The 18,849-nt window shown below is 37.2% G+C and overlaps 1 protein-coding gene across 3 annotated transcripts in view; it reads left to right on the top strand.

The window, feature by feature from the left end:
- Positions 1–18,640, top strand: part of LOC138710278 (zinc finger protein ZFP2-like) — a 40,850-nt gene extending 22,210 nt beyond the window's left edge. For all 3 annotated transcript variants that reach the window (XM_069841020.1, XM_069841021.1, XM_069841019.1), the window contains exons 3-6: positions 2,339–2,476; positions 8,991–9,128; positions 9,981–10,063; positions 14,763–18,640. In XM_069841020.1, coding sequence (XP_069697121.1) covers positions 2,339–2,476; positions 8,991–9,128; positions 9,981–10,063; positions 14,763–15,657 — 1,254 coding nt within the window. In that variant the 3' untranslated portion in view covers positions 15,658–18,640. The remainder of the gene's footprint in view (positions 1–2,338; positions 2,477–8,990; positions 9,129–9,980; positions 10,064–14,762) is intronic.
- The last annotated feature ends 209 nt before the right edge of the window (positions 18,641–18,849 follow it).

The raw sequence follows: 18,849 nt of genomic DNA, 5'->3' as shown, positions 1-18,849 counted from the left end.
TACAATCCAGAGATAAATATCAAAGTGGAGGTATATTTGATGCAACGTAAGAATTGCCCTAGCAAGTATACTGGCCAGACTCACAGGAATTTTGGAACACAATATAGCAAGCATGTTTCTGATTTTAGACATAATAGGAGAAAGTCCAAATTTGCTACCCACTTGATTGAGCAAGGCCACGAATTAACCAGTATAGACGAGGCTTTACGCATTATCCTTCCTTTCAATGACAGTACTTGCATCAACGCTGCTGAAGATTGGGCTTGTAATTCAGGCATCACTTTTAAACGAACAAGTACCCAACTTGAATAATTTTAAGGGAAAAATTGTTCTGGGGCCGGGTATCGAACCCGGGACATTTGGTTTAAACGTACCAACGCTCAACTCCACCCGACACCGATCCAACTTTTCCCTCTATATCTCCAGACCTGAAAGGGGGCTGACAACCGTCAAGCAACCAACATTGAGTGCACACTAACTCTGTGTGACTTAAATTGTGGTTTTCTGTTAACGAACAGTGACGTGTATTATGCAAATCAAGCTTTCAGGTATTATTCCCTGTAAAGTTGATTTGGATAATTTTGAGGGAAAAATTGTTCCAGGGCCAGGTATCGAACCCGGGACCTTTGATTAAACGTACCAACGCTCTACCAACTGAGCTACCCGGGAACTCTACCTGACACCGATCCAACTATAGAGCGTTGGTACGTTTAACCAAACGTCCCGGGTTCGATACCTGGCCCCAGAACAATTTTTCCCTCAAAATTATTCAAATTAACTTTGCAGGGAGTTATACCTGAAAGCTTGGTTTGCAAGTACCCAACTTACGAAATCCACTTTTTAACATGAAGCCACACAACCCACGTGCTCTTCTGTCAGCCTATAACCAACTTCCCCCCCTCCTACCTTCCGCTGTTACCTAATGAATTTGTAAATTTTGTAAACAAGGCGCCCCCAACAGTTGCCATCTAGTTGCCAAAGACATCAGAACTTTCACTGTGATCCCCAATTTGTAAGTTTGCCCATCATCTTACTACCAAAACTTCAGATAACACTTTCGATATATTAGTTAATTATTTTATTTATTTCACTTTATTCATATTGGTTTCCTATACGTGTATATTTAAACTTATTACAGCAACTATTCGTGTGCTTCCATTCATATCTCGCTTAACGAAGATTGTACTTTAGTTTATGTTCATTCAGGCTTATACACTACTTAATGTTTACTAAGCATTTATTGATAACCCCCTTTTCTTCATACTGTACCATTGTATTTCGTAACTTGCGTGTTTAACCTGTTATTGTTCGCATACCATCATTATCTATATGTTACTATTGTCATACAGTGTTCATTATTTATTCTACGCACAAGACACTGCACTGGAATTATGTGATCCCCTTTCACAGACTGTTCAACAAGCTGTAGTTCCATCTTCGTTTTAACATTATACTAATGCAACAGCTCACACAAGCATTTTATTGACTATTTATTTTTTAAATTTTTGTCGCATAAGATTTTATAATGATATTTTATAACTAATGTTTGTAACTTGTTTAGTCTTATATACTACAGTAGATCACTAAATGCACATTCAAACTTCTATGTATTCTACGGCATAATTTCTGATAATGATTCTGTAGAGTCGAAAACGTTGAAACTTATTAAATAATATGTACAAATAACTTCTAGTTATTTTGTTTCAAAGATAAGCATAGACAGATCTTACGATGAAAGAGTAATGGAACGGAGAAAAATTCTCTCCGGCGCCGGGATTTGAACCCGGGTTTTCAGTAGTGCAGAGGGCGGCCACTAGAGGGAACCCAAGAGTTGGAACTTAAAACTGAGACGATTCTTCCGACGCCGGGGTGGAATCCGGTGTGGCTTAGTGGATAAAGCGTCAGCACGTAGAGCTGAAAACCTGGGTTCAAATCCCGGCGCCGGAGAGAATTTTTCTCCGTTCCATTACTCTTTCATCATATGATGACGCAGAATATCTGCATGGAAATATCATATGTACTTCGGTACATTATAATAATATATAGACAGATCTTGTTTAACCCAATTTAATACACAGTCTGTAGGTGCTGGCCAGGCCTTGGTTGTCAGCTTGTGGCTGTAGCTCGGTGTTGAACGGTTAGCTTCACATATACTGTGAGTATGTGTGTGTGTGTGTGTGTGTGCTGTTTTTTCTTTGTTGCAATTTCCGAACTGTGGTGTTTATTAGTGACCAAGCAGTGGTGAAGGAGATCGAAATACAGCCTTTGACATTAGGAATCATTTTAGAAATAGGCCAGCCAAATTAATTTACTCATTTTAGACGTCTCTGTTCTGCAGGGATTGAAATTGTTTAATCTATGCTCAACTCTGATAAAGACGGAATGTGAAAACCACAGCTGTGACGTCACATCAGAGATGAAATTGGAGGAAACTCCAGTGCCAAATAATTTTCCTACAGTGAAGTATAAAATGCAGGTGAGTGGAGCTAATTGGTTGGCTAACTGATGTACTTATTTTGTTCCTCCACTTTTTAACTTCTACGTTGTTTGTAAGACAACATCTCTGTACATCTATCTGGCAGTGCTATTTGCCATATATAGAGGTCATTAACATTTTCGTCGTATTTGTGTTGATATATTTGTTTATTTTAACGTGCCTATTTATGCATTCTGGTTGATTATTTTATTCTAAAATAATCTTCCTTCTTCCAATACCTTTTAGTTTATTGGAATATATAGGAAATAGTATTGTAAGAAAATTGAAGATAAGACAAGTTTTCATTTGGACTCGAAATTTTTTTGTCCGAAGACTTAACTTTGTCTGCACATTGGCGTTACTATACAACCAGCTGAAGTCTTTTCTGACATTCAAGTGAGCCACTTATATTTTCAGAATACATTCAATTAAATGTTTCTTTGTTCCAATATAGACTAAATAAAAACAACGTTAGTTTATAGTCTTCAATCTTAAGGGAATATAATAAGTTGTTACATGTGGATGGAGCTTATTGAGGAAGGTGTTACAGATGGGCCTCATTTCCTTTTGATTTTACAATTAGTTTGTCTGAAGCTCCAAAACATTTAAAATTTTCCCATTAAGAAAAAAGTGTATGTTGTATGTCAGAATGTTATATTACTTATGGGTTAATCTGGTGGTTTCCAGCCGGTGTGTCGCGCAGCCCCACGGAGTGCGTCGCGAAATTTTGGAATTGAAAAATAAATTTTATGCCATCCATAAAGTCTTTACAACGCATTTTTTATTTACAACTAAGTCTTTGATACGGTATGGTACATTTTATTTTGAGACAGACTTTTCCAATGAAACGTGAACACCTGCAATAATGCTCAGTTTAATTTTTCTGCCTGGCGATAATTCGAATAAAAGTAAACACCTGCAACAATGCGTAGTAATTTCATTATTTTTCCCACTTAGTAATAAACAGAGTTTAGAATCGTCAGAACATATTGGTCAGTTTCAGTATATACGTGTGAGCGGGTGATAGTGCGACTATTTTATCAAAGGTGCTTTATTTAGACTTTATCATGGACAAATTTTTTATTCGAAAAAGACAGTCTGAATCAAGATCTGGATTAGATGACAGCAGTGCTAATTCAAATCATGTGAGCGAAAATTCCCTTAAGAGTTCACAAAAACGTTTCGTAAATATAGTGATGAATACTTGCAATATGGTTTTATGTGGCGTGGAGATGAATATAAACAAAATTCCTAGTGTCTTATATGCGGAAATGTTTTGCCATATCAGTCGATGGTGCCTAATAAACTAAAAATTCATATTCTACACAGAGTTCTACTATCTTTTCTCCAGAAAAGGCCCTGGTTATTATTATTATTATTATTATTATTATTATTATTATTATTATTATTATTATTATTATAATTATTACTACTATTATTAATAAAAACAAGTAATTGTGTCGCAATATCGTTGGCATTCAGTAAGTGTGTCGTCAGTCAAAAAAGATTGGGAACCACTGGATTAATCCATTAACCATCTGTTTTTATAACTGTCAGGCTTATGCATGGTTTTCGTAGACCAGTGTGATGCTATACTTAAGGTTGATGTTTATTGTAATTAGGGTAAAATTAACTGCTTTTTGTGACTAGAACAAAGACTTAGGTATCATATATATATATATATATATATATATATATATATTAACATTATGCTTTTATATAATGCACTGCATGCATGAAAGCACTGGTATCATTAATTTTATTTAGGTGTAGGCCTAGTCTACGTAATGACTTACACTAAATATCAATACACATAGCATAAATTAAAAGAAGAAATCCACTTCCTTATTTTACTTGCAGAATTACTTACTATATGTTTGTAAAGTTTCAATCTTTTGAACTCTACTGCATACAAATTGGTTTCAAACTAGCTTTAGTTGTGGAAAGATCTTAAAAAAAATATATAACTATATATATATATATTAAAGAAATTACTCCCGAACTAAATTCAGCATGTTTTGCTATTAGATCTATGCAAGAGATAGTAAATATGAATATCTTGAAAACAATATACTTTGCATACTTCTACTCGGTAGTGAGTTTTGGAATAATATTCTGGAGAAGTTCCACAGATAGTAACATTATATTCCTATTAAAGCAAGAGTAATTAGAATAATATTTGCCAAATTTAGGGAATCGTGTAGGACTATTTAAAAAAAAAAAGCTACAAATAATTGTCAATATATTTTTTTATTATACATCTTGAATACACAATCTTTAACACTATATCACTTCTGAAAACGTATTATGTGTCTTTCTCGTCTTTCTCTAACTGAAGGCCTACCCATGGGATCACCCATTTCCAGCATACTAGCAGAAATATTCATACACCACATAGAACAGATATATATACTACTAAACAAAGACAACAACAAACACGCAGACAGCATCATATATTGGCACAGATACGTAGATGACATACTAATACTATAAAATGGAAACAAAAGACAGATCCAAAATCTGCATCAACACATAAACAAAATACATCCAAAGCTTCACTACACATTAGAAATTGAAAACAACAAATCCATAAATTTTCTAAACATTACAATAACAAAGGTCGACCAGAAAACCCACAACGTCAATAACAACAACAACAATAGCAACAACAAGAACACATATACACATCCACATCCAATCACCCAACACAAAACAAACAAGCTGCATTCCGAACAATTGTACACAGACTACTCAACATACCAATGAACCAACATGACTACAAAGGAGAGCTAAACACAATCAAATACATAGCACAAGAAAACGGATACAACCCCAACATAATAGACAACATAATAAGAAAGATAAAACATAATCACAAAAAACATAAGATTACAACACAAACACAAGAACACACAAAATACATCACACTAACATACAAAAACAAAAACACACACAAGATTGCAACCTCATTCAAGAAATTAAATTACAATATCGCGTACAGAACAAATAATACTCTACAAAAACATCACAACACACAAGCACAAACAAATACAACCACACAGGCGTATACAAACTCAAATGGGACACCTGGAACAACTTCTACATAGGACAGATTGGCAGATCATTTCAAACACGTTACAAAGAACACATCACAGCCATAACAAAACTACAAAACACTTCCACATATCCAGAACTCATCACAAATGCTAACTGCACCTGCAGGGACATAAACACAGACATGGCAATTCTACACATTCAACCAAAAAGCCAGAAACTAATCACAGTAGAACAATACGAAATATATAGACACACAAAAACACATACAAATGAAATTCTCAACACATAAGTCAATTTCAGAACACACACACTCTTTGATTCCACATTACACTACACAAACATACCCCCACAGGAAACACAAACAAAAGGCGCCAAGACCAGTGCAAAGCAGTTCTGAGGATGAGTGATAACAGGCTGAAACATGTTAATGAGGTAATGTAAAATTTAACACGAGAAAGACACATAATACGTTTTCCGAAATATTTTCTCACTACTGGTAATAATCTTCCTCATATGTAATCGTGAAAACTTTGTAACTGTTGTGCGTGACAACTTAGGTCAGATGACTTGCTGAACGGATGACTAATGCGTTCGACTCCCTCTCACACTTATCAGGATTTGTAACACCACCATTACACTTATAATGGAAAAGAAACGATGTTACTGAAAGAGCTGGGATTCTCAAGATATTACTGGAAAACTACATGGTTACTGAACTTAGGTTTTAGACTGAATTAGTTGTGAATGAAACTATACTTGATTTATTATATATATACAAATGTACATCAAGTTACTTACAATGGTATATCTCTTGTCTCTGCTGATGCTGTTACGACTTGGTCCTCGGTCCCTGTTCAACCGTGTCACTATCTGACTGTATCATTGTCTGACCCAATCTTCTCACCATCACTTTTTATGTTCTCTTACCGGCTTCCCGGCCGGGGCAGCACCCACGCTATCCACCAGGTGAGATGGGCTTTAAACCTCGTTTTGTTTATATGTGCTTGAAGATGTTGTCTTAATCAAACATCTGTTACAATCAATTCGATTCAGTGCAATACAGAGGTAAGTCGCTTTAATGAGACTATGCGTAAGGAAAGAGTGTGAACAATGCGTGATTTAATTTAACCAAGAACATATCACAGCCATAACAAAACTACAAAACACTTCCACATATCCAGAACACATCACAAATGCTAACCACATGCTTTATTCCACTGGCCAATGTGATTAATCCAGTTGTGATTCGTGGTGTAAGAATACTTTTATTGTAGTTGGTAAATTACTGCATGCACGGCATAACTCTGTAACCCTGGCTAAGCATCTATCTACTTCGCAAGCTGAGAGTGCGTTACGTTTCTGCTTAAGATGGTGTATTGTGCTGACACCTTTCTGGACTGTCTCAAATTTAACACCCCACAGGAAATCATGCTACAGGGTATTCTTTAGCCCTGGGGCATAACATAACTAATTCAACAGTTCAAAGCAAAAATACGCGTCAGAAATGACTTTCATGCTCCATCGACAAGTCTATTGTGCTATCAAAAAGGAGTGTGTTTTATGGCAGTAAAAATTTTTAATAGCCTCCCTATGGATAAGAAAAATTAAACTGAAAATATAAGATTATTTAGGGCCAAATTAAAGAAGTACCTAATTTCTCACCGACATTTTATATCCACTTTTTCATAAAATTTGGGTAGAAGACAAGATACGTACGAGTGGGGTAAAGGAGTAATTATTAAAATACCTAAAAAAGATGACCTCACCAGTTGCGACAATTGGCGCGGAATAACTTTATTATCCACCCCAAGCAAAGTCTTCACCAGAGTCATCCTGAATAGAATAAAAGGAGTGGAAACAACACTGAGGAAGACACAATGTAGCTTTAGGCCAAATAAATCCTGCACCAATCTTATTAATACTTTGAGAATAATAATGGAGCAATCTTCTGAATGAAGTACTTGATATTTGTCGATTTTGTTAAGGCCTTGGATTTGCTGGATAGAGACTTTATCTGGAGGAGATTAAAAAAAATTGGAATATCGACTAAAATCATTAATATTATCAAAGATAGTTATAATAATAGTATTTGTTATGTCTCACATAATGGGAAACTCTCTGCACCATTTACTACGGAAAGAAGAGTTAAACAAAATTGCCTGTTATCCCCACTATTGTTTATTCTAGTTATGGATGACATAATGAATGCTTTAAGTAGTAAAAGACTTCGTGGCATTCAGTGGGGTTTAAATGCAAGACTAGAAAGTTTAGAATATGCCAATGATGTATGCCTATTAGCCCTCTGATTTTCAGATATAAATGCCAAACTTCATGACTTGTATAAGTTGGCAGCTAATGCTGGTCTGGAAATAAGTAAACACAAAACAAAAGAAATGAGAATTTATAATATAGTAGATTCTGCTCTTATATTAGAAGGAGAAGTAATTGAAACTACAAATGAATTTACGCATCTGGGAAGTATCATTTCTGTGAATGGTAGTTCAGATGAAGATGTAAATGCCAGAATAAAGAAAGCAAGACATGCCTTTATTCAATTGAAATCGATTTGTAGGTCGAAGCAAATCTCCTTAAAACTTAAATTAAGATTATTTAACTCAAATGTAAAGTCGATTTTACTATATGGGTGCGAAACTTGGAAGGCAACGAAACAAATTGGAAAGAAATTGCAAGTCTTCATGAATCGTTGCTTGAGGAACATCATGGGTATTTGGTGGCCAGAGATTATAACTAATAAGGAACTCTGGAGAAGAGCAGATCAGCACGAAATCAGCAAAGAAATCAAATTGAGAAAATGGAAGTGGATTGGGCATGTCCTAAGGAGAGAAAATGATAACATCACTAAAATGGCTCTATATTGGAACCCCCAAGGACTAAACAAACGAAGAGGAAGACCTAAAATAACATGGAGCAACACAATTAGAGATGAGGCTAAATAGGCAGGGAAAAGCTGGAAAGAAATTAAAGCGTTGGCGAACAATAGAGTATTATGAGGGCCTTTCATCAAGGCCCTATGCTTCCCTGCAAGTGACCACCGCCACCACAACCACCACCACCACCACCGAGGTGCAAAAGGGTTGTACAGGAGTAATAATAATAATAATAATAATAATAGAACCGAAACTGATGTATAAAACTATATTGGCTGTAATGCCTATAACCTATCATAATACAGTGTTTACAATGAAAACAAAAATCTAAACTCTCCATGTGCTTGTCCACTTTCGCGTCGATTTTCCTTGTGTGTTTATGTATGTATCGTTGGTTCCCTTCAATTCAATACTGTATTGTTTTTTTCCCCTGTAATTATTCACATGTGCTAGTAGTAGTAACGAAGTGCTGGATATGAACCCAGAGTCCAACCTGCGAAACTTAAAATCATGGTCACAGCTGTAAATATAAATTACTCAATTATTTATTCTCTGTTTGTGATCTTCAGGAACTGAATTCATTGAATCTCTACTCGACTGAGGTGAAGACTGACTGCGAAGACAGCACCTGTGATCTCCTATCAGAGATTAAATGTGAAGAACCTGCAGAGCTGAATACAATTTCCTCTGTGAAGTGTGAAGCCGAGGTGAGTTTGACTGTCAATTCCTTACTTTCATTCTGTTCATCATAGATACCATCTCTGTACATCCCTTCTGCAGATCTGAATACACTTCCCTCTGTGAAGTGTGAAGCTGAGGTGAGGTTGATTCTACCAGTTCTTTACCTTCATTGTGGTCATCATTGACACCATCTCTGTTTAACCCTCCTGTAGTACTGTGTTTCGTACGAGAGAGCTGTTAATATTGCTATTTTGCTACAGTTATTTATATCTTTGTTCCAGTATATCCTTGATTTGATCTGTAATTGTATTCATTTTTGTTGTATGCACTCGTCAAAACAATTAGAGGTACTAAAGTCTTGTCTTCTTTTTTCTTTTTTTTTACTCCTCCCATACATGTGATACTGAAGGGGCTCCAACCCCACTGTTTCCAGATAGTAATTTATAAACAGTCAATGACCCTGTTAACATAGCTATGTCACGCAAAGGACAGACGGACATTTTCCCCCTTCTTTATGGATCGACAGTCTGCTATGGCAACACAAGGAGTTAATTCATTAAATAGTTTTGTAGAATGGCGAATATGAAGTTTTCTAAGTAATTTTTGGAGAATGTTGAATTTGTTTTGCGTTATATTTCCAAGTTTTTGTCATATTTTAGTATATTTTAGGGTATAAGTGCATGTATATATTCAAAAATTTTAGATCTCAGATATCCGAGCCCTCGTTATTAGATTTGGAAAACTTCTTGAAAAATGAGTACTAAACTATCTTCTTCTACTAAAATTCATGCTTACACTCAGTAGGATTTAAATGCAGACATATGCCCAGAAAAATCTAACTTGCGCCATCTTACCATTCTCTTCTCACTTTATTTTAGGAAGAGTTGTGTGACTGGGACAAGGTAAAGGATGAACTGAAGCCGGAAGTAACTGCAGAAGAGAACGAGGTTTTGAGCAGAAGGTGAGTGTGGAGTGCAAGACTTCACTTTGTTATCGTTTCCTTCATAGCTTTTTTACAATTATCATATACTACATTAATTTGGACTCAGTTATGGAATGGAATCTCCATTTATTAAGAATGGATGGGAAAAGACAACCAAGGACCACCTATGAAGGGGAAGTACATTATGTGGATAAAAATATGCGGACACCACCTTATAAATGAAGTACAAATTTTGACCATTCTCCATCGGAAACACTGGTAGTTAATAAGATGTTGGTCCACCTTAGCTTCTATGATAGCCTGCATTCTCGCAACCATACTTTCAATTAGATGCGGAGGATTTTCCTGGCAATGGCAGCCCATTCCTTACAGAACACCAAAATGAGAATAGGTTTCGATGTGGGTCGGTGTGGTCTAACATTCCAAAACATCCCAGAGATAGTGTATGGGATTCCAATCCAGGCCAGTCCATTAGTGGGACATTGTTGTCATCAAACCATACACGCACGCCTTCAGGTGCTCAGTCATGCTGAAAGACACATCATTCCCAGACTGGTCTTCGACAGTAGGCAGCATGAACGTGGTTAAAATGTCAGCATAAACATTTGCCATGACATTGCACGTAAAGCAACAATGAGGCCAAACAAACGTTTTCTTGAGTGTCTGGATACTTTTGTTCACATAGTGTACCATAACCGTCACAGAAAATATTAGATCATGGAAATCGGGGAAGGAGAAAATTACAAAGGCATTGTGGGACACAAAAGAAACCTTGGCTAAATTAAAAAGGAAACAACCGTAATGATAATAAAAATAAAATACTTGTCTACTTTGACTTACAATAAATAAATACATATCCAACCAACTCATTAGATTTTAAAAGAAGAAAACATTCATATATTTCACAAAACAAACAGCAGACTCAACAACAAACCCAAATAATAAATCTCATAAAATAGATAAACTCAGCAGCATTAGTATATACCTACATGTTAAAATACTTCTCATGCAAACACAAATGCGTAGCCAAAACAAACCGAAATTTTAAAATCATATACAGTGAGCATGTATTTGATCTTAAACACCCTAGAAGGAAATCAAAATATGCTACACACCTTATTGAAAGAGGCCACGAATTAGGAAATATCATTCATACATTGAAAATTCTAAAACCTTGTAACCACACACTATCAATAAATACCACTGAAGAATTTTGCATAACCAAATATTACACACAATATAAAACTATAATCAATGAAAATTTATTCCATATCTCTAACCCACTTTACAACTTAGTCAGCATAACAAAATAATCCGACATAGAATGCACACTACATATCATTAACACTAAGCCAACATCGCCATCCTGGGACAGTCACCGATGGTTTGCTGTTGTCTGTGCAGTACATGTCTCGTTTGGGATAGCGATGTGAGCTTTTGTGTGTGGACATCTTAATGCTGGTTGCCAAGATTTATTAAGTTTCAGACCTTCCGTGTTGTTGAAATTGAGGGATGTTCAGCAAAAACGTCAGTTGTCCAAAATCATATTTTTGTGTGAATCTTGAAAAAACTCCACAGCATCAACAATTATTGGCATTTCACATTGGTAATTTGTATGAACACACTTCTTAGTTATTGGATTATCTTCAGTATGTTGTTTACACTTAACGGGTAATATTTGGATAATTCGAGCAAATAATCCTATGGGCAAATGGTAGTTTTACTTGAAAAGTTCCACATTCACAATGCAGAATGCAAAATGCAGTAAAACACACTGACGCCTGCAACTGCGATGGTGCTGCTGACTACTGACGTTTCAACAGAAACAGAAATTTTAGAAGTTTAAAGACCTGAATACTTGTGTCCATGCATATCCCAGAGGAGCATCACATGGGCACTCTAACTAAAATTACCAGATATTTGATAACTGACGTTTTTGTTAAAAAAGAATATCTGGAGGACCACACCTGCTGTTGGTCAACGGGTCCATTGGACCTAGCTGGGAGATCTTGTTGATCACCAGCTTTCCCTCCTTAAGCCACTGGAGGACGATTTTAGTGCCATAGCAGGTCAGCACTAGGAACAGAAAAGTAGAAAGAGGAGGAAGGAAAGGGAAATGAACCCCTAGGCCTCGAATGCCATCGGGGTTGAAGAAAGTAAGAGTTCAGTCAGAGGACTGGATAGGAAAGGGTAAAGAGGGAATTAGGTATTGGATAGAGGAAAATTATACCAAATACAGTCAATAACTCAAGCTGACCAGTGCTAATGGATGAGCAGCCCCTCCCTTTAGTTCAGCTCGTAAAATTATGCTTACTAACAGCTGCACCACGGGAAGGTAGGGATGGGACATTGGGTATTTGTCCAGGTTGGTTCCTTAAAGCCTTCAATGGGAAGGATTAATGGCTCTCCTCCCTGTATCCGACAGATATCCTTTTGCAGCCTTAAAAAAAAAAAAAAAGTGTCATCTGACACTCACCTTTTTTTTTTTTTATATTTTTGTGGTTGAAACTATTAATCTTAAGTTTCTCAATTCCAGATCACCTTCAGGGGTGGTAGTCGCAGCAACAATGCAGACTTATCTCTTATCTCTGGGAAAAAGTCTGAGCAAAATCTCATCCCAAACAATCCTTGTTAATCATTCACTTCATCCTACATTATACAGGACAATTACAAAGAATTCCTCAGGTTTTAATCTGTTGCATAAAGAAGAAGATAACAATTAGAATGTATGATACATCAAAATAAACAGAAACTATCCAAGTTTCGGACAAACCTTCACAAGTTTTCGATGTGACTTCCTCTCGTTACACAACACACATCGATGCGATATTGAAGTTCGTCCCATGCGCGCAGTAGCATATCCCAGGTAATGGTCGTAAATGCATCTGTTATGCTATCCTTGAGTCAACCAAAGTTGCTGATAGTGGTTGCATGTACACTATGTCTTTTACACACCCTCAGAGAAAGAAATCACAGACCATTAGGTCAGGGATATAGGAGGCCACTGTAACAACACATCGCCCAATCCAATGGTAAGGGAGTTCTGTGCTCAGGTAGCGACGCACGTCAGTGTGCCAATTGGGTGGCGCCCCAGCAATTTGGAATTTAAAGCTACTGAAATCATCAGTCACTTGAGGAAACAACCATTGCTGACTACCATTCACAGTGGTCTCCATGAAAAAACAGGGGCTGTACACCTTTGATTTAGACACTGCAGCAAACACATTCACTTTTGGAGGATCTCGTTCATGTTGCACTGTCAAACGTGGTTTATCAGTACCCTCAGATGCGTACATTATGGCGATAAAGTTGCCACTCAAGTGAAATGTGGCCTCGTCACTAAACACTAGAAAGTCATCAAAACCATCATTCTCCATAGCAGCCTGTATGGAATTACAAAATTCATATCGTTTGACGAGGTCTTCCTGTTTTAGCTTTTGCACTAACTGTATGCGGTATGGTTTCATTTGCAATTGGTTTCGTAAAATATTCTATACAGTCGGTTGCGAATATGAAGTTCCCGACTGGCCAATATGTTGATTTCTGAGGGCTGCGAATGAAACTGTCCCTCACTCACTCCACTGTTTCATTAGAAATGCTTGGTCGTCCACTGCTATAACCTTTACTGACGATGCCATCGCAGAATGCTTTGGTAACCTGGCGGTGAAGTTCCAGGGTATTGTCTCTGGACACATGCTGTGTGGTAACAAAGAAAAATGACTTCTCATATTCCAAAACTGCGAATGCTTTCTGCTGCATACACGCCATTTTGAAAACTATGCTTGTGCTGCCAGCTGTCTACACGCACCAGAGTTACAACAATGGAAAAGTAAACTTTCAGAGTTTTCTTTCGATTAGTACAAACATATTGCATCCATAGTTTTCGCAAATATTCGACTTAAAACCTGATTAATCATTTGCAATTACCCTGTATGTTATTTTCTTATTAGTGAAAACATCTCTAAAGCTTTGTGTGTGATTGCAATGTTGTTATGCGGGAATTTTATTACTGGTAATCTAATCGTACTATCATTAGTCTGTCTTCCGGAACTCCTTGGGTGCTATTCATAGACATTTCGCATGACCGCTCTACGAGTGTGCTAAACTAGCCCCGGCTATCGACTGGTTACGTGTACAGGATTCATATCATATCATATCACTAATACTGGTTTATGAATACGAGAAACGTTAGTTCGCTGATTCTCCACCAGAAGCCCGCGCTAAGATTGTCTGTGAATACGGTCCCTTTTGTTTTTATCTTTCTACATATTCAATTTGTTTCGTTAATAACCCGTATATGTGCATACGTGCATGTGTCTGTGTTTATAGTTGCATGACACTTTTCCTTCTACCTGAAGAAGGTAGTGTAATGAGGCTTACGACCGTATTGAGAACTTCATGATGTTTATTCACAATTCTGAGACAATTTGTTTTAAATTCTATTGTGAGATTTAACATCTCTTAAGTAACATATCTGCCTTTCTACTGATGTCATTGTTTTAAATGTATCTGCACAATTATCTTTAATGACTCGTTTCATATAATACCAATTTCTTCATTTATTAGATTGGATAATGTGTAACTTGAGTGTCTGCTGCCATCCTGCAGTGCGAGTGTTGAGGTCTAGTGCTTACATGTTATTTCATGTATATTTTATGTTTGTAAATGCTTCTTAATTTTTACAATTTTGTAGACTGACGGCAGACTTTTATGATAGTCTTCCAGATACTCATGGCGCCACTGTATCATCAGAGTGCGAACGATTTGTACATGAAGGCCACGTATCTCCTTATGAGGCTGCCAAGGATCCATCTTCATGCACAAAGATTTCGCGGACTCACAAAGATGAGAAGCGATTCACATGCGAGGTTTGTGGGAAATGTTTCTCACAGTTTCGTAACTTAACAATTCACGAACGTCTGCATACGGGCGAGAAACCATTCAAATGCGAAGTTTGTGGAAAGAGTTTCTCACAGTCGAGTAACCTCAGTAGGCATGAACGCTTGCATAGTGGGGAGAGACCATTCAAATGTGACTTGTGTGGAAAGTGTTTCTCCCGCTCGACTACACTAATAAGTCACGAACGCCTGCATACTGGCAATAAACCATACAAATGTAATGTCTGTCACATGGGTTTCACGCAGCGGAGTAATCTCAAGAGACATGAACGCATGCATACAGGTGAAAGACCATTTAGGTGCGATATCTGTGGAAATTGTTTCTCGCAGTCCATTCACTTAATAAGTCACAAACGTCAGCATACGGGCGAGAAACCATTCAAATGTGACGTCTGTGGATTGTGCTTTTCTCAGTCGCGTAACTTGAAGAGTCATGCACGTGTGCATACTGGTGAGAAACCATACAAATGCGACGTTTGTGAAAAGTGTTTCTCTCATTTTCGTAACCTTATAAGTCATGAACGTCTGCATACGGGTGATGAACCTTTCAAATGTGATAATTGTGGAAAAAGCTTCTCTCAGTCGAGTAACCTCAAAAGGCATGAACGTCGGCATACTGGTGAGAGACCATTCATATGCAACATGTGTGGAAAGTGTTTTGCTCATTCGACTAGTCTAATAAAGCATGAGCGCCTCCATACTGACAAGAAATGAAACAAATGTAATGGCTATGGAAAGTGTTTTTCGAACACTGACCTGAAAATCTATTGCATACTGAGGAGAGACCATTCAAGTGTGATATATGTGGAAAATCTTTCTTACAATCGAATTACCTAAAAACCCACGAAATTGAGCGTACTGGGGAGAAGTAATTATTCAAATGCCATACCTGTGGAAAGTGTGAAGTAATATAAATTGAAATAGCGGTGTACACAGGTGTGTAAACTGGAATGCATGAAATGGCACATTTCAGTGTTCGGGATGTCGCTTACAAAGATTTCATTTATTCACAGTGATCAGTAGAATTAAACAATAACTTTAACGGCCATAATAGTGGTGAGACTTGTGAACTACGTCGGCGAGTGTTGTAAGCAGCTGGTACAAGGTGACGTAATGAAGCTCATAATAATCGTTTTGTAGGAATTAATCACTAAAGAGACCTACAACTTAGAGATTTGTAATTTAGCCCTGCAATTATGGGAAATAGGTCTCATGTTAGTTCATAAACTTAAACTGAAATGGGATTACACAATAATGTTAATCGTCCACACGGTCAGCGCGTCTGGCCGCGAAACCAGGTGCCCCGGGTCGGATTCCCGGTCGGGGCAAGTTACTTGGTTGAGGTTTTTTCCGAGGTTTTCCCTCAACCCAATATGAGCAAATGCTGGGTAACTTTCGGTGCTGGACCCCGGACTCATTTCACCGGCATTATCACCATCTCATTCAGACGCTAAATAACCTGAGATGTTGATAAAGCGTCGTAAAACAACCTACTAAAAAATAATAATAATGTTAATCTATGTTCGAATTTTGATTCAATTTTTCTCCACTAGCGGTATTTATTATAGTTTGTTCTCTCCGTCAGCATGCCTTCAGAATGCATTGCTCGGCTGACACAAGTTTCTGTTCTTTAGCAGCTGCCTCCTCACTAATCACTTGATTGCCAGTTTAGGAGTTCGCAGTACCTCGATTAACTCCCACGAACTTCAGAATTGTGCGCGAATAACGAGAAAGCAAATTGCAAATCAGTGTCATGGGCTGCATTGTATGCATTGAAGTACAACTTTTAATTGTAAGATACTTCAAAGAGATTGTAGACTAACTGACACATTTTCATGTCAGTTATATTTTTAACCTAGTCTGAAACTGACATGCGCATAGTCCTCTGATACGAGTTTTTAGAGGGTTCTTGGGTGACTTGTGTGGCCATAATATATACTCATTACTTAGTATTAGGCAGCTTTTTAGTCACTGAATTACATTATTAGCCTATATTTTGGAAAGTTCAAAATAGCGATTATCTTTAGGAATATATTTTACATGTAGTATAAGTAATAAATTTTCATCTCGTTTCATCAGAGTCATAAAACTGGAGATTGGTGAGAGGAAATGTGACATCGAGTTGCAGTGGATAATCTGAAGTCGTAAATAAAATTCTACATGTATTTTACAAATTAAAACGCCTGAAGAGTTGGCCTTTTAAAGAGCTCATTGACTCTCTCTCCTTGGAGCCAATTTTACATACATCGAACAAACTATACAAGCATTTACAGTTCTGTTGAGGGAAGGTGGAAGACATGAGAAAATATTGTTTAAGTGTACAGTGGTAGGTAGAAATTATAGGACAGTTATTGAGTTATTATTGTGCCAGAAAATAAAATACTAGACTTTCCGGCTATTCGCGCGATCATGGCGTTCATAGGAGTAACTGTGAGCTCTAGACGGCAATGCGGTGGCTAGAGAGGAGGCCGTTGCTAAGGAACAGGGTTCTATGTCATCCGTGGATTCCATTCTGTTCACTGGTGGCTGTGTATAAGTTGTTGCCACTTAAGACACATAAGACATGGTTCAGTTTTGCCATAAGTCATCTTTCCCTGTAGTGCATTGTGCTGATTTATTATTGGGCTCATGATTTGCCACAAAATTTCATTATTTATCAGATCAGTTTAAGTGTCCGAATTGTAATAGACAGGGCAAATTTCTGAAAGGAAGAATGCACTACATACTTTAGAATAAATGCATTTCTAATGGACAAATTTAACGTTATCAGTAGTCGTTGAGATAGAGACAAAACATTTTCATAGAAAATATCACCGAGAGGAATGGAGAGCAGGGCACATGGATTTCGGGCATGTGGAGAGGATCAGGAAAGTGTTTGTTGGCTGAAGTCCGGACAGAATGGCATCCTCTCTCGAAATTTATTCCATGTATATTTGCAGAAATTCACTTTCAGGATGCTGCTTAACAAGGAAACGACCTTCTGAACTTCTTGGTGTGCATAGTCGAGAACTACGCGTAATATCTGAAAACCATGCACTTCATTTATATAATATTCTGGTGTTTAGTTTTTGTACAATTCTTAATACCTTAAATGAAGTAATTGTGTTGATTTCCAATTGAATAGCCACTAAGAACAAGGTTGTAACCCTCATTTCTCATAAGTTTACTTTTTAGTGAATAATGGTTGTTAATGTTGCGCTAAGTGTAATGCTTGTACTCGTATTGAAATCAGAACACGTCTGATTGTCAACTTTGCTCTAAATACGGTATTAAAAATATGTACAGTTCAATGCGTTTTTGCCCTTTTTTTTAAGAATTTCGTATTTGCTAATTACAACCTTGTTCTGGACTGCTATTCAATTGTAGGTTGCTGTTCACCTGCTGTAATTACAGTGACTCTGTTTTTTTTATCATAGCTTACTCTCAGTGCAGATAAATAATTTTAGTGACTACATTTCTTTAAGTGTCTGATAGTGTTTCCCACAATAATTTCAGTAACTGCGTTTCTTTAAGTACCTCTTAATTACTGTTTAATTCATACTAGTTGAAATAATTTAAGTAATATTCGTTTTTTAAAATGTTACTCTTGAGTCCAGTTAAATAATTTCATCGACAATGCTTCTTTTGGTTAAACGAGCGTTAAGGTAGTTTCCTTCTCACTTTGCTTCCACATCTTCAGCTGTTTCCTCTGTAATACCAACATTAGAGTCGGGCAGACTGCCTCATATTATCGCCCGTTCTCGGTTGCGTAATCTCCACAGTCTCGCTTAGTGCGCGCGTACCGAATGTAGCCAAATGACTCATTGATAGAGAACACGAGATTCTCTTGGTCCCGAGATTACCGATACTAGATCACTCCCGACAGTCTCGGAGGTCTAGACGGGACTGTAGTACTGATAAGCAAGC

Source organism: Periplaneta americana, chromosome 12 (genome assembly GCF_040183065.1).
Source record: "Periplaneta americana isolate PAMFEO1 chromosome 12, P.americana_PAMFEO1_priV1, whole genome shotgun sequence".
Classification (NCBI taxonomy): Eukaryota; Metazoa; Arthropoda; class Insecta; order Blattodea; family Blattidae; genus Periplaneta; species Periplaneta americana.
This window is presented reverse-complemented; position numbering and strand designations above follow the sequence as displayed.